This window comes from Nannobrachium achirus, assembly GCF_963921795.1.
Source record: "Nannobrachium achirus genome assembly, chromosome: 5".
NCBI lineage: Eukaryota > Metazoa > Chordata > Actinopteri > Myctophiformes > Myctophidae > Nannobrachium > Nannobrachium achirus.
The window spans coordinates 69,211,433-69,228,143 of NC_137814.1; the positions used below are offsets into that span (position 1 = coordinate 69,211,433).

General features: G+C 47.9%; 1 protein-coding gene across 1 annotated transcript; it reads right to left on the reverse strand.

Moving 5' to 3' along the window:
• Nucleotides 1-6,161: 6,161 nt before the first annotated feature.
• On the reverse strand, nt 6,162-8,569 carry LOC308285281 (C-X-C chemokine receptor type 4-like; the record flags this gene model as incomplete). Its single annotated transcript, XM_080725997.1, has 4 exons — nt 6,162-6,685; nt 6,811-7,094; nt 7,293-7,504; nt 8,462-8,569. 4 exons carry the CDS (start codon nt 8,567-8,569, stop codon nt 6,162-6,164), a joined length of 1,128 nt encoding a protein of 375 aa, XP_080582123.1.
• Between the last annotated feature and the right edge of the window lie 8,142 nt (nt 8,570-16,711).

Sequence of the window (16,711 nt, forward strand, 5' to 3'; positions counted from 1 at the left end):
CTTTTGGTCCAGCCGCAACTCAAGACATCCGAAGGTACTCCATGGCCATGGTCGAAGCTGAACTGGTCTGGGCTCATCTAAATGCGTTGATCTACTACATACTGGTGGGATCCTTGGGACGCATGAGGACTGAGGCAGACGAAACTGCGGCTCACAGAACGGAGATGAAGAGTGAAAGCATAGCTGAATCTTTTTTGTCTCTGCGTCCATCCCTGCCCCTGCCCCCGCCCCCGCCCCTGCCCCTGTGCATGCCCCTAACTGGGAACAAATACCCCTCAATATCAATACGTTTCCTGAAACCCGTCCTTGCCTCCCTGGTTAGGAGAATCGTTACAGCCGGGCGGAAGTTACCAGTGTTCACCGTGCTGCTGAGATTTCAAGGGAATTTTGATGGACCCACAAGCCTGACTTATCATCAGTCGCCTTTCCCCGAGCTCCAGCAGGTCCTGATAAACTCCCACAGTCAGACAGATCCAGACAAGCACCATGATAAATGTTTATCTCTCTTACAGAAGAGTTGGGAGGAGTTCGCGTCTGCTGTGCAAAAGGATCTCAAGAGAACCGGCTTTGCTCCAGCCAGCTCGAGCGAGGTGGTGACTTTTGATCTGTGCTGGGGTAATCTGGTCAATCAAACCTCAACGATGTACTTCGGCCCGCAGGTGACGGAACCCGTCCTAGGACAATCGCGGCGTAGGGTCGAGGAGAAACTCATCTGGGCAGGTCTTGAGAATTCCATGTACTACTTTGTGGTCAAAGCCTTCCAAGCTCTCTATCGCAACCAGGAGGGAGCCTTTGAGCATGGCGAGACCAACTGAACACACTCAGCCAGCGAGGTGCCTCACGGAATGGGTCTTCTCAAGGAAAATTGGTCAACGGGTCAATGTTGAATAAATGACAGTGTTAGAGTTCAGGAGACCTAGGGACAACCCCTCATTACAACCAAATCAGTATTTGTGCTATTTGTGATATGAAATGAACAAAATAAACCCTGAACACCAACAAATAAAATGTTTACTTTATTGAGTAAGATCTGTTCATTAAACTTCGTGCAAGATAGCAGTTATTAAATATGGTCTTGGGCACTCAGAACTACCACATCACATCAGGCAGGATTTGGCAGATATGTATAGAGACACTGTGTGATATTTTAAGAGATGGAATGTATTATTGTGGACTATGATTGAAATCGACCTTTGAAATAAATAAAACATTTTTTCAAGTAACAAAGTTCTGTCTGTCTTTATTAGCATGCAATAAAAAGGGGGGATGGGGTTAAATATAGGGTGTGCGCTTTTATGTCAACATATATATGTTTTAATGTTATCTATTATAGAATAATATAGATTACGGAATTCGAACTCTGAGGTAGTTATATGTATCCGAGTGACTCACTGCCTCAGCTTGATTGCCTCTAATATCTCCCTTGTCGGCAGGGATGCCTCTATGGTCTGGTGGTCACGATGTCGGACTTCCATATGGGAGACTGGGGTTCGAGTCTTGCGCTCCATATGGGAGACTGGGGTTGGAGATCAGGATGGTATGGAAGTCCGGGTTTCTTCACCACCGGACCATGGAGACCTCCCCTTTAATGTACATGCACGCACGCACGTCTATAGGGTACCGATAATAGAAATGGTTAGGACTGTGCTTTTAGTAAGTGTTTAGTATTGTTGTATGTGTTCTATAAAACCAGAGAGTCATGTTGGAACAATCTTTTCATAACAAGTATTTGACTCTTTGTGACGTCTGTCTTTGTCCCATGATTTAGCCCCTCCCAGCCACTCATATAAGAGCACCGGATCTGGTCAACCTCAAGCTACTTTTGTCCTTAATGCAACACCAACTGTTAAGTCTGATAGCTGTAGGAGAACCTCTGCCAAGGGTAAACTTAGACAAGTATGCTTCATTATACCCAAAAGTTGGGATTTTAACCAGGGCAACTTGAAATGTTATAGCTATCACAAAGGGTGAGATCATATCTGGCAGATAGTGAGGGACCGTAACCAGAGAAGACCTAGAAAGCATATGCTACAGGCATTGAGAATGACTATGGAGGTCTTCCAGGACTGGCCCATGCACAGCCTGGAAATCAACAGGTACGGCAGCACCCGACAGACCATCACCAGCGTATTAAAGGCTCTACGCACCAACCTCCAGTATGAGGTGTCACTGAACCATCCAGACCTGTCAGATGCGACATGTGAGCAGCTCAGGCAGCTCACAGACTGTCGATTCAGCACTGTGGCCTGGTTCTTATATGTGAACGATGTCTGCGAAATGAATTTACGACCACAGGGTATTTTTAACCTCATCAACTTCATGGATGTGAACTACCTCTTAGACAAGACCAACATAGATTCCATGCTGCACGTGTCTAGCAAGACATTCATTGCTGTAAAGGTGGCCTCATTGGTCATGGCTGTGAAGAATCACACTGGTGTGCAGTATTCAGTGGACCATGACATTATACAGTCTGCAAGGTGTTGGCCTAACAGAGCATCAGGACCTGGCCCCTGGGCCTATGGGAGCGCTTGGGTCTCATCAGAAGAGGTCAATGCGACCGAAGCAGTCCTCACGTTACGGGAGACTGCACTGCAGTCTCCATTACCCGAGAACATTGTGAACCTTATGTGCTACTACTTGATTATTTGGCTGACACGCAAGCACGTTGCTTGCTGTGGGGACGATGCAATGGACTTTGTCAAGCTGAGCGAACACGCTGTTAAAGACACCTGGAAAATCCTGCTGGGTGCATATTTGCACATGGAGGTTGCCCTCGTGCCTGCGTGGAAGTGCGCCGTGGTCGCCTCTGAGTTGGGCGTACAGGTGGCCTGCCACCGCATTGGCTGGACACCCTGCGGTGGGGCCCTGCTCCAAGATGCTGTGATAGATTTGCTACTCAAGACAGAGACCGTTTTTAATGATCTGTCTCATGTGCAAACTTTGTTCAGCACTGGGTGTGCGGTCTGCAAAAACAATATTTTGAATGTGGTGATACGAAACAGACTCATGACTATTACCGGATGGACTTGTTCTGACTGTAGAAAGCATGTGGTGTGAGATGGGTTGTGATGAGTTGTAACATAAGAAATGAACTTATCTTATTTGTTGCTCTGTGAACCTACACCAAATATGTGAAACGTTGTTTGCAATAAATACATAAATAAAAATGTATTAATAAATACATAAATACAAATAAATAAATAAGCAGAAACCAACCAGTACAAATTATGCATTCTTTCCATTCTTTATTTTGACAGGAACCAACGGTTTCAACCCGCTGTGGAACATTGCAGCCACCAGCTGTAGTGCAATGCCTTGTGAGCTTGTACATGGGCTATTTTAGGCAAAGAGGTTTGTAGACAGGAAAAAAATAAAAAAGACCAGACTATAAGTACAGAATGAAAGGTCAAGCCTACAACGTAATGATGGTTTAAGTGGTTAGATGTCTGAAAATGCACATTAAACATGACTCCAACAAAGTTAAAAGGGGAACATGGGAAGGGGAACATTAAGGCCCAACAGAGCATTTGCAGCCTGAATGCAATCCATTATATTTGGGACTTTTTGAGTACAGAGCCAGACTACTGCCTTCTGAGCCAGAGGCTGCCACTGGTCCTCCCACTCATCCCCGGCTTCCAACTGGGAACCATGGAGCCAGATCAAAACCAAAATAGTGGTCCACACTGCCCTGGTCATCCTTGCAGGCATCGACCTTTCCATCTGGTCCTTGCTCTTCTCCAGCACATCTTCCAGCATTGTATTTGTTGATGACAGAGTCCAGGAGCCAGAGGCTTTCTGTAGGGACATCAACTGCAGCAATTTAGACTGTGACGCTGTGAGACCGTGAAGAGTCTCCCCTGCTGGTGCTCCAATGGTAGACCCGAATGCATGGCTACCATTTCCTTCTCCACTGGATCTGGAGATCGCGGCTTCTGCTTCTCCGGGTTTGAAGATGCCCCCGCATAGAGATCCTCCTGCATGGCTACTCTGCTTCACAGAGCCCGGTACTACCTCCATCTCAAAGCTTTTCACAGAAACCGTGTCTTCATAGGCGGAAAGCAAACCACAACAGCTGCCCATTCTGTCTGTACCACCTGTTTTCTTTTTCTTTTTTATTAGAATGCAGTATGCCGGTCTTTCAACATCTGCTGTGTTTATGTCCAAGCAGTAAATGTAGCTCTGATGCTGGTTGCTTTTGGCTGAGCCAATGGATTCTATGCTGTCAAATAGATGGTCCCTGGAACTCTCTCTGACCAACTGGAGCCATGCATGCCATCAAGCCAGCCTTTATACCTTGAAGGGCCACTGGGGAAACTATCAGCACGTTCCAAGTCCCACCCACCTAGAGTGTCTGTTATAAATCTGAACGCCACGCTTGAACACCCCACAGACATTTTGTGTGCAGGCATGGAGATCAGCAATAGATATGCCAGACTGAAAGAGCTGAAAGCCATGATGGTGGCAGAGGCAGGAAATCTAGAAGAAGCCCAGGGAAAGCTACCCGAGTTTAGCATCACGTGTACTTGGAAGTACCCAAAGCTCGACATTGAGACGTCTTTCCCATTGTTGCAAGACTTTATGCAAGAAATGTATTCTGATCTCGAAAAGTTTCCTCATTTCCACCCGCTGCGGAACATTGCAGCCACCAGCTGTCTCGATGTCATTTTTGACCTGCATGGAAAGCTAGCGTCCTCAGGGGTTGTCTTTGAGAGATGCTGCTCACACAGACGGCCGATTCACCAGAGGAACTCTTCCGTGTCCTTACACCTGTTGCGAGATCTTATTGGTTTTCAAGTGTCCATTAACCAAACACTAAAGGTAACCAAGGCAGTAAAGTACCAGGGGAAGTTTTTCCAAGACAAGGTGCAACAGAAGTTGTTACCCAAGGAAGGAAAGGAGCATATTTGGATCGATCTGATGTGTACCTTGTACTACATGTTGGCCAAATTCTTCCAGCGTGTCCGGGTCAATGAGGAGAAATGGAGTGGAGAAATGAAAGACCTGGATGAAGGGACCAGAAGCGATGAAGTACAACATGTCTGCCATCATTTTAGAAGTGATCATATTGGCCCAATGGCAATAGTGAGGCCTTTATTACAGCAATGTCAACTGTAATGCTTCTGAGACACCGTTTTTGTCATTTACATTTATTGTATTCGACTCCTATTTCTTGTTCTTTTTAAATAAATTGCATTGAACAAGTCTTTATCTGTCTCCTGCTTACTGTAAATGTATCATTAAACATCAACATTGTTTACAATAGAGGTTTTCAACTAGAGGCCCCACCGATAACTGCCTTGCAGTATTTCAATAGCAGTATTTAGCTTTGTTCAGGCGGCGCATGAGATTATCTATCACACAGCGGCCTGATGGTGGCGCTAATTGGTCATGAGATTAGCTGTTTTATGACAAGCTTTTTATTAATGGAACAATGTCAAATTGCCTACTTTCCAAAAGTTCCTTGCAGTATCTTAGGTAGAATAATACAAAAAGATATAATGGGACACATTGTTTGCAATAGACTTAGAAATAAATAAAATGAGCCAAAACCAGTACAATTATGCATACTTTCCATTCTTTATATTCATTGAACAGTTTACAGTTTAGGCATTTTGCAGACACTTTTAATCCAAAGCGATTTACAATAAACAGGTAACAAAATACACAATACACACTTACAAGAACACACATTAATAACTATCCTCTGGGGGGTAAAGTGGAAGACTCTGATTCTGCATTACTGCTGTTTCAGATATGTCAGCCCATTAAATGTTCGTTATCAACCCATGCAGCACTGACCAGTATTTTGTTATCAACCATTGTGTTTGTTGATATTCATATGTATCATATAGAATGAACATACCAGATGGTTAGAGTTAGTGGGTTAGTTTTAGAGTTAGTAGGTTAGTGTTAGCAAATGGGAGATTCTGAAGAACACAAGGTCAGAGTAATGAGACACATACGACACTATCAACCTACAGAATGCCCGATAAAAACCATACTGGTGAGTGGGAGTATACTGTATAAAATGTCCATACTGGCTCCATTGCATGGGCATTATAAGGGTTGTGATAATGGCCATTTAATAGGCTGATATCATCCGAAGCCTGTAGATTCTGAAATGGTGTACGCCTCAGCGCGTATCCTGGGTAGAACCATCAGGTGAAGGTCCAAGTCAAAGATAGCACGCTGAGGGCAGAGGTTTTAAATTTTGCTCCCAGGAAGGCATACAACAGCGGGTTCAGGCAGCAGTGGAAGTAGGCTATTGGCTTATTCAAAGAGAGCCACAACTCCAATACCAATTCCAGCCTGCAGTTCCTGGGCAGGACCTCCAAGCGCTTCAGTGCGTCAATGGAGATGCCCGCTCCATAAGGGAGCCAGCACAACAAGAAGCAGAGGACCAAGGTCATGGTGGTCCGGGCGGCTCTGCGTGTCTGCCTCTGACCCGCCAAGGGGCCCCGGGTCACCCTGGAAATGATGACACAATAACACACCAGCATAACCAGCCCAGGCATCACCAGGCCCACCAGCACCAGCTGGAGATGGAACGCTGCGACCCATACTGTGACTGCGTTATTCTCCGGGTAGAAGTGCCGGCACATGATCCTCCCGTCATTCGCTGTCTGAGTCCGGGCAAATAGCAGGTCGGGTACCGCCAGCAGACCGGCTGGCAACCAGGCGCCTGGAGGGAGGGGGAGAGAACAGCAGGGGAGTTAAGAAAATATATCAAGTGGAAATTGAGCGAGAGGAACATGTGTTCAGAGAGGGAGACACAAGCACAAGAAAGAGAGGCAGGGAGACACTCACCCACATAGACCAGCTTGTGGACCAGTAGCTGCCTCAGATCACGGGACCCGGTGCCAGTGGCTCGAACTACAGCCAGGTAGCGATCCAGGCTGATAAAGGCCAGGATGAGGACACTGCAGTACAGGTTGATTGTGTAGATGACATGGACGCAGACACAAGTAACCAAGCCAAATCTCCACTCTGCCAGCGCCGCGTCCACAGCCCAGAATGGCAGCACCAGGAGAAACAGAATGTCCGCAGCAGAGAGATGTAAACGGTACCGGTCTGTAAGGCTGCGTTTGGACCTGTATACACACACATACACACAGCAGTTAAATCACATCAGTGGCCTGGAAGCGCAGATGGTTAAGAACAACGTTTTCAAACTGACTACTCAACAACACAAACAGGTTTACTGGTGGAAAAAAAAGGGTAAAAAAAAAAAAAACACAGGTCCAAGAATGTCTGAGTAAAAGGGTCAAATCCTCTTATGTAACAAATACCGTTGGCAGCCCACCACCATGACAACCAGGCCATTGCTGGTGATACCCAGGGTAAAGATGAGGGCATAGACCACAGGTAAGAGGACCTGCTGCGAGTCACGGGTCAACAGAGGCTCCATATCACAGGGCTCGTCTAGGTCCAGGTATCCAGAACCGTCTAGGTCCCCAGAAGCGGAGCCTGTGTCATTGAACTCATCTTCCAAATAGTAGTGCTGGTGACAAACAAGCGTGGGTAGGAGGTAAGTGAATGTAGCAAGTGTTACTCAAGCTTTTTTTTAATTTCGAGGTCATTGGCTGAGGCCCATGCTGGTAGTTTACAGACCTCATAATAGGACATGATGGAAGTGTTCCCTCTTTCACTTATATTCTATACAATATATCCACCAGCAGAGGAGTGAAGCGAAATGTCTATCCAGCTGTGTTATATAGACTTGGACAAGCCCCTCCCCTAAACACTCAACACATCAGTGATACTGGTGAAACATTTTGGAGTCCAGTAATTTAGTTTGGTAGTGGGCACCATGGGGGGTAGATCTTGATAAAGTTGTGGGGAGAAACCAAACGAATAAAAAGAAAACTTACCATCCACTTGTGGACTACTGCAAATGCCCCCTGTCTCATCATTACAACATAATTCTACTATTCTGTACATTCTGTACGTTGTTCTCACATTCTCCTTTTCCTAGCATATACTCCTCATTTTACAGCAGCAGCAGAAGGAGCCAGCAGCTGGGGGCGCGCCCAATGAAGGCTTCACTCTGGCCCTGGGGGGGGGGGGGGGGGGGGCAGAGCTTAGCGTTTGATACCCCTCAAAGTGTACCCGTCGGCTCAATTGGGCGCTTTGGAGCTCCCTCGTAGGCCCCCATTGGACAAGGCACGGTGACCCTTGCGAGCCACTGTGCGATCTGGGGCTTTCACCCGGGCCCCCGTATTCGACAGAACCGTGAGTGTCGAGGGGATGCCAACGGGATCTCATGGTGCTGTGAAGAAAACAAAAACAAATAAAGTTGACCCCGCCCTGGCTCCAACTTTCATCCAGTCATTGTGGGACTGGGAAAGGGGGGGGGGGGTGAAGGAGCCAGCAGCTGGGGGCGCGCCCAATGAAGGCTTCACTCTGGCCCTGGGGGGGGGGGGCCAGAGCTTAGCGTTTGATACCCCTCAAAGTGTACCCGTCGGCTCAATTGGGCGCTTTGGAGCTCCCTCGTAGGCCCCCCGGACAAGGCACGGTGACCCTTGCGAGCCACTGTGCGATCTGGGGCTTTCACCCGGGCCCCCATATTCGACAGAACCGTGTGTGTCGAGGGGATGCCAACGGGATCTCATGGTGCTGTGAAGAAAACAAAAACAAATAAAGTTGACCCCGCCCTGGCTCCAACTTTCATCCAGTCATTGTGGGACTGGGAAGGGGGGGGGGGGGGGTGAAGGAGCCAGCAGCTGGGGGCGCGCCCAATGAAGGCTTCACTCTGGCCCTGGGGGGGGGGCCAGAGCTTAGCATTTGATACCCCTCAAAGTGTACCCGTCGGCTCAATTGGGCGCTTTGGAGCTCCCTCGTAGGCCCCCCGGACAAGGCACGGTGACCCTTGCGAGCCACTGTGCGATCTGGGGCTTTCACCCGGGCCCCCGTATTCGACAGAACCGTGAGTGTCGAGGGGATGCCAACGGGATCTCATGGTGCTGTGAAGAAAACAAAAACAAATAAAGTTGACCCCGCCCTGGCTCCAACTTTCATCCAGTCATTGTGGGACTGGGAAGGGGGGGGGGGTGAAGGAGCCAGCAGCTGGGGGCGCGCCCAATGAAGGCTTCACTCTGGCCCTGGGGGGGGGCCAGAGCTTAGCATTTGATACCCCTCAAAGTGTACCCGTCGGCTCAATTGGGCGCTTTGGAGCTCCCTCGTAGGCCCCCCGGACAAGGCACGGTGACCCTTGCGAGCCACTGTGCGATCTGGGGCTTTCACCGGGCCCCCGTATTCGACAGAACCGTGTGTGTCGAGGGGATGCCAACGGGATCTCATGGTGCTGTGAAGAAAACAAAAACAAATAAAGTTGACCCCGCCCTGGCTCCAACTTTCATCCAGTCATTGTGGGACTGGGAAGGGGGGGGGGGGGTGAAGGAGCCAGCAGCTGGGGGCGCGCCCAATGAAGGCTTCACTCTGGCCCTGGGGGGGGGCCAGAGCTTAGCGTTTGATACCCCTCAAAGTGTACCCGTCGGCTCAATTGGGCGCTTTGGAGCTCCCTCGTAGGCCCCCCGGACAAGGCACGGTGACCCTTGCGAGCCACTGTGCGATCTGGGGCTTTCACCCGGGCCCCCGTATTCGACAGAACCGTGTGTGTCGAGGGGATGCCAACGGGATCTCATGGTGCTGTGAAGAGAAACTATCCTATCCTCCTGTGAAGACAAAAATATCCTCCTGCATTTTTTTTAAACTATCTGAATGCTCATCTGTTTCCATCTGTTTCCAGGAAGTGGGATAGACTCGCACTTGCCATATACTTTCATGAGGATCTCACACCTACAAACTTACTTACCAGTCTTGTGTACATACATTCTCTCCTTCTCACATTTTCCTTTTTCTCACCATATCCCCCCCGTCATTACTAGAGCATTGGTTTACACGATCTGAATGCTCATCTGTTTCCTTTTTTCCTACAGGACACAGACAGGACTCGATCAACTAGGTGCAGACACATAGTGGGTCTACCCTCTGACCTAATTCAGAGTTAGTTGAGAATCGGTCTGTTCCTCTCTTCTGTTGTCCTGCCATGAGCAGTAAGCTCAATTTACCAAGAGTGTCAGCCACTGCAGCAGCTCCTGGAACACTCTCTCTGAGTTGAGTTTGGGGCAGTTGACAAATGGCACAGTTCTCAATTCCTATTCTGTTCCTGTCTTCTGCCTTCCTGAACTGGATAGGAAACAAAGGCTAGACACAGACAGGACTCGATCAACTAGGTGCAGACACATAGTGGGTCTACCCTCTGACCTAATTCAGAGTTAGTTGAGAATCGGTCTGTTCCTCTCTTCTGTTGTCCTGCCTTGAGCAGTAAGCTCAATTTACCAAGAGTGTCAGCCACTGCAGCAGCTCCTGGAACACTCTCTCTGAGTTTAGTTTGGGGCAGTTGACAAATGGCAGAGTTCTCAATTCCTCTTCTGTTCCTGTCCTTCCTCCCGAACTGGATAGGAAACAAAGGATAGACCAGGCTATCTCGTGTGTCCTCTCCAGCTGAGGAAAAGGGGGGTAGCTGCACTTATATACTTTCATGAGGACCCCACATAGACAGCCCACTTTTCATGCCCCGCCTCCAGTGGGGGTTGCGAATCTCACATTGAACCAATTGTTAATCCTATGACTGAATCCCAGTTCTACTTGTAGGTGCTAAGACCTTGAGTCAAGTTACAACAACAAATCACATTAGTACTATGAATCAGTGAGAAAACCCGGGTCTGGTTGTATCACTTGTGCTTTTGACTTTGCACTAGTGACTAGACAAAAGGAAAAACACACGTGGTCAGAGTGAATTTTGTTTATATTTGCATTCGATTACTTCAATTATCACATCACACATTGAATTACAGCATTGTTTCGTGGTATATGATTTCTGAAGGCACCTTTCTTCCACATTTCTTTCTGTTCTTCCAGTAGACAAATCCCAGTAATAATGCAAACAGCAGTAGAGCAATCAAGCCAATTTCTGGGATAAATGAGTCTGTTTCAAGAGTGTAGTTGACTTCTGGTATGATGGTGGGTACATCAACAGTGTTCCTGGCGTCTGGTGACTGCTTCAAGTTTCTGCTTGTAGTATCCTTTACTTTGCGTCTTCCAAAACGTTTTGGGACAAGAGTGTGTGTCACAAGAGTGTCGTGGACTTCTGGTGAGACGAGCGTGTGTGCTCCAGATGTATTTTTCTCCTTGATTCTTCCAGTATCTTCTGTGATGAGGGTGGGTACCATAACGGTGCTCCTGACGTCTGGTGACTGCTTCATGTTTCTGCTTGTAGTGTCCTTTACCATGGGTCTTCCAAAAGGTTTGGAAGGGACATTAGTGTGTGTCACAAGAGTGTAGTTGATGTGTCTTGAGTAAATTTTACACATCACTGGCCCTGCTCCAAGCACCTTCAACTTCCACTTCAACACAACACATTGTTGAGATTCAAGATATATTTTAGGACCTGAGGGAGGGTGGAATTGTCCCTCGATGTATCTCCAAGCGATATCGGGTTCTGGATACCAGCACCCTGAATCACACACCAAATACTTGCCACCGTCCTCTGCTTCAAATGCAAATATAGCTGGCTTAGACACTTTAGCAACATTCAACTGTGTTCTTGCACCGCTGCTCAGGTTAGGAACTTTACACTTGTACCTGCCTTCGTCTGACAACCGCACACTGGACAGTGTCATTGAGAGGTTACCATGAGACATCTCCCCAGCAGGGACATTTGTCCTGTCTTTGTACAGTGGATTCAGATGTTCTGTAACCACATGTCCATCTTGGAGACTATAGACATACTCTGGCTTAAGGTCGGGTCTGGTCCACTCCACTGTCAAGTTGTCAGTGTTAAAAGGTGTATCAATTCGACAAGGAAGTGTTACATCATCTCCAACTTTTGCCATGATGAAGTGAGAGGACCCCTTCACATTGTCTTCTCCTATTGTATGTGTGGTGTAGCAGCTGCTCCATAGCACCAGGAAAATCTTGAAATAGGCCCAAGTGTACATAACTCAAATGAATCCGAAATTCCATCATTTTTCACAAAAGGGTTGTGTTAATGGGAATTTTTGCAGTCATCTGGATTTTGTGATAGATAACTGTTCACAAACTGTCTCACATCCTCCTCCACAGTGGACATGTTTAAGTGCAAACAGAAACACTTTTTTTGAGGTTGTTTTTCATCCCATCCTTGATCCCCAGCTCCCAGAATGGGACCTGACTGCAAGAGCTGGCAGCTGCTCTCACCCACGCTGGTCGCGTAGGAGCAGCTGGGCCAACGGCTGCAGAGCTCCTCTACTGGGTGATTCGGGCCAGACAAGTCTTCATCAGCATTGGTATACGATTCCCCAAGCAGAGAAGCTGAGAGGGGGACTTGGCAGCTGCCATCAGCCACTTCGGTATCCCATCTGCAATTCCACGCTCTCAAATCAGGACCCGGGTCTAGGACCTGGCAGCTGCTCTCACCCACGCCGGTCGCGTAGGAGCCGCTGGGTGAACCGCGGTAGAGCTCCTCTAGTGGGATGCCCGGTCCAGCCAAGAATTCAACAAGATTGGTATAGGATTCACTAAACTGAGAAGCTGAGAGGGGGGCTTGGCAGCCGCTATCAGCCACTTCGGTTGTGGGAAGGTCCACGCCCTGCGCTCTTCCTGCACTACAGGTATCCCATCTGCAATTCCACGCTCTCAAATCAGGACCCGGGTCTAGGACCTGGCAGCTGCTCTCACCCACGCCGGTCGCGTAGGAGCCGCTGGGTGAACCGCGGTAGAGCTCCTCTAGTGGGATGCCCGGTCCAGCCAAGAATTCAACAAGATTGGTATAGGATTCACTAAACTGAGAAGCTGAGAGGGGGGCTTGGCAGCCGCTATCAGCCACTTCGGTTGTGGGAAGGTCCACGCCCTGCGCTCTTCCTGCACTACAGGTATCCCATCTGCAATTCCACGCTCTCAAATCAGGACCCGGGTCTAGGACCTGGCTGCTGCTCTCACCCACGCCGGTCGCGTAGGAGCCGCTGGGTGAACCAGGGTAGAGCTCCTCTAGTGGGATGCCCGGTCCAGCCAAGAATTCAACAAGATTGGTATAGGATTCACTAAACTGAGAAGCTGAGAGGGGGGCTTGGCAGCCGCTATCAGCCACTTCGGTTGTGGGAAGGTCCACGCCCTGCGCTCTTCCTGCACTACAGGTATCCCATCTGCAATTCCACGCTCTCAAATCAGGACCCGGGTCTAGGACCTGGCTGCTGCTCTCACCCACGCCGGTCGCGTAGGAGCCGCTGGGTGAACCAGGGTAGAGCTCCTCTAGTGGGATGCCCGGTCCAGCCAAGAATTCAACAAGATTGGTATAGGATTCATTAAACTGAGAAGCTGAGAGGGGGGCTTGGCAGCCGCTATCAGCCACGTCGGTTTCCTCGTACATGGGATCGTATATGGGGTTCACGCCTTGCACTGTTCCCTTCTCAGCCAGAGGATGGTCTGCACGTCCGCTGGGTGAACCAGGGTAGAGCTCCTCTAGTGGGATGCCCTGTCCAGCCAAGAATTCAACAAGATTGGTATAGGATTCATTAAACTGAGAAGCTGAGAGGGGGGCTTGGCAGCCGCTATCAGCCACGTCGGTTTCCTCGTACATGGGATCGTATATGGGGTTCACGCCTTGCACTGTTCCCTTCTCAGCCAGAGGATGGTCTGCACTGTGAACAGGCAGACCGAATATATTTGAACATATGCAGCCAGCTTGTATTTCCTTCTTCAACCTTGGCAGCATGGATTTGGACTTTTCCATGATCTGCCATCCCACATTGGTCAGGGTCAGTGGACATGACTGCAGGTTATCATCTTCCCACTTCAGAACACCTATCTCGAGCAAGCTCAAAACTACTTCCTTATAACCCTTTTGGCATAAGGGAATTCTACCTAGAATAGATAACGACACCATGGCATGCACTGTCGTGGTACCTGCGACTGATATGGGCGCATCATTCAGCTGGTAGTTGCCCAAATAATTGTAGCGTGAGGCATATCCTACATCTGTCTTCTTCTCCACAATCTCCAAACTAATCAGTTGATGGATCACTTCAAGCACTAGGTAATGTCTGAGTTTTAAGCTCCTCCCAATGTCTTTAGAGGTACAGTCAGATGATTTCTTGATGTAATTCAATATGGAAGCAGCATGTCTGCTACGTTTTGGTGTAATCCTTATCTTTGTCTTTGTCTTCTTCAAACTAGACAGCATTTCTTTGGAATGTTGAATAGCCTTCTTACCTTTCTCGGTCAGAGTCACCGTGCTTGAATTGCCCTGCTGAACAAGACCAAGGCCCATTAACACACCCACAACACCTTTCACCTGATCACTGCAGAGCTGAAATTTGCAAAGAGCGCCTAAGGACTCCATCAGATGCACAGCAATTGTACCCATGGAGGACTTCCCCAGATGACGTAGCTTGTAAATACCAGTATAATGATATTGTAATCTATATCGTAGATGTAGAGTGTTCACAAAAGTCTTCCTCTCCACAATTCCCACAGCCTCCATCACCTGGGCTATGTGGCTCAATTTCCTTTTCGGAATGTCTGGAAATAGCAATAGTTCTTTGCGTGTAAATTCTCTATTGTTCCTTATGTAGGTCAAGATAGAAGAAGTTCTTTGACTCCATGTTGATGTTTGAGTCCATGTTGATTCTTCGATACTCAATGTGGAAGGTCTGGTAGACATGTTATACGTGATGTATAGACAGCATATGTACTGTTTGTCCACAGAAGGGAGTTCTTGAGCCAAGATATACACACACACACATATGTATATATATACCTCGTACGTGTGGGTGTGTATAGACCTTATGACCCTCCCCAATTACTAACCACGCCCACTGGCGTGGTTAGTTAGAGGCAACTGAGACTCTGACGTAAAGGGACGGAATTTTAAAGGAAGAATGTTCAGATTGAAGTTGACTTTTTGGATGATTTCTTTCTTTCGTGCCCACACTTCAATACACACAGCTCTCCAGGAACTCTGATACATCATTACTCAACGTTTCTGTCTGGTTTCCACAAACTCAGCCTCTCCTGCTGCTCAGGTGTGTTGTTGAGCCAAAATGATTCCACGTGTGGTTGCTCCTCTGTCATGAGACAGGAGTCAAGGTTCAAGGCACTGGGCCAAAACTCTACATTGAGACCCCAAAGGAGTGTCTGGGAGCATATCTGACATGCACAGACTGTTGCACTGTAGCTGTAATCCAGATTGTGACTGCACTCCTCAGCTATGGGCTCCTTTAGAAGGCCCATGATTTTGTCAGGCAGACTGTATTGCTTTTCCTGGTTTGTCCTCAAGAGCACCTCTTTGGAGTTATTCAACAGCTCTATTGCTGCCTCGGTGAGAAATAGAGCTGCAGACCTATTATTTGCACTATCCTGCTCCAAAAGGCCGATGCCTACCAACAGGAACACCACGTCTTTCGTCTGCTTATCTTGGAACATCAGTTTGTCATAAGTGTTGAATAATGTAATCAACTTCACAGCAATGGCGGCCATCTTTGATTCACTCACATCAGAGATCCGGTAAATGTCCTTGTACTTGTAGCTATGGTGTCCTGTCAATTCATCGAGGCTGATCTTCTCCACAATGCCCAGAGCCGACATTACACAGACCACTTGCAACACTATTTTGTGCTGAATTCCTAGAAAATCTGAAATGGCACAAGTTGTGAAGGAGATTCTGTCCTTTATGTAACGTAAGATAGCATCTGCATGTTTGCGCCATGTTCTACACAGCATTTTCGCATTAGGCATTTGTCTAGGGCTTGCATGAATTAAAAAGAGATGTGCTGCATGTCCAAAGACTTCTCAGAATGTCGGTTCACTTGCAAGGCTTGTGGCCAACACTTAAGCACGGTGTTCCTCCTCCCCCATGTACTCCAGCACGGTGTTCCTCCTCCCCCATGTACTCCAGAGTACTCAATGGTAAGCACTGTGATGATGATGATGATGATGATGATGATGATACTACTTCTACAATAATAACTAATAATAATTCTATTGTGAGCCGGAGGAATATTCACATAGAGTTGTCTTGACTACGGACCTCCATGATCACACAAGCTAGGATTTCTTGACTTTGAGGCATGCAACCATCACACAGCTGACTAGAGCTACACTGAGCACCATGGTGGTCAGTATCCCGCATCTGATGGCGTCTTCATGAGTCATCTCAGAGAAGAGTTCGTAGAGTGTGGTGCTGTTGGTGGAAAACATGTTAAAACTGTGCAAGGCCCGTGTCGACAGTGTTCTCAGGGGATTGAAACAAACGCCCAGGTAGTCCAGAGGCTCGGTGGTTTGATTATAGGTAGATTTGTGTTTAAGTACTCATATGTGTCTGCTCAAAGTGTAAGTAGGTACACTCTGGGAATGTAGCACCAGGGCTTCTGAATCGCTCTCATATCTGTGTGTGTGTGTGCGTGTGTGTGTGCGCGCGCGCGCTCTGATCATCTTTCAATTGGTTCCCAGCTTGAAAAATCCTCTCCCGGAAGCAGTGACAAAAACTATTTTAACTTTGAGTCTTTCTTTTTCTATGGTTCGGCCCAGGACTATTCATGTACAGCAGTCTTGACTGTGGAAATCCTAACAAGCAACACAATGGATTTCAGCATCCACGAGGTGCTCATAAGCCAAAAAGTTGTCAACTGTGAGCCCAACAAACCTATTTTTGTGAACCTACCTCTCAAGC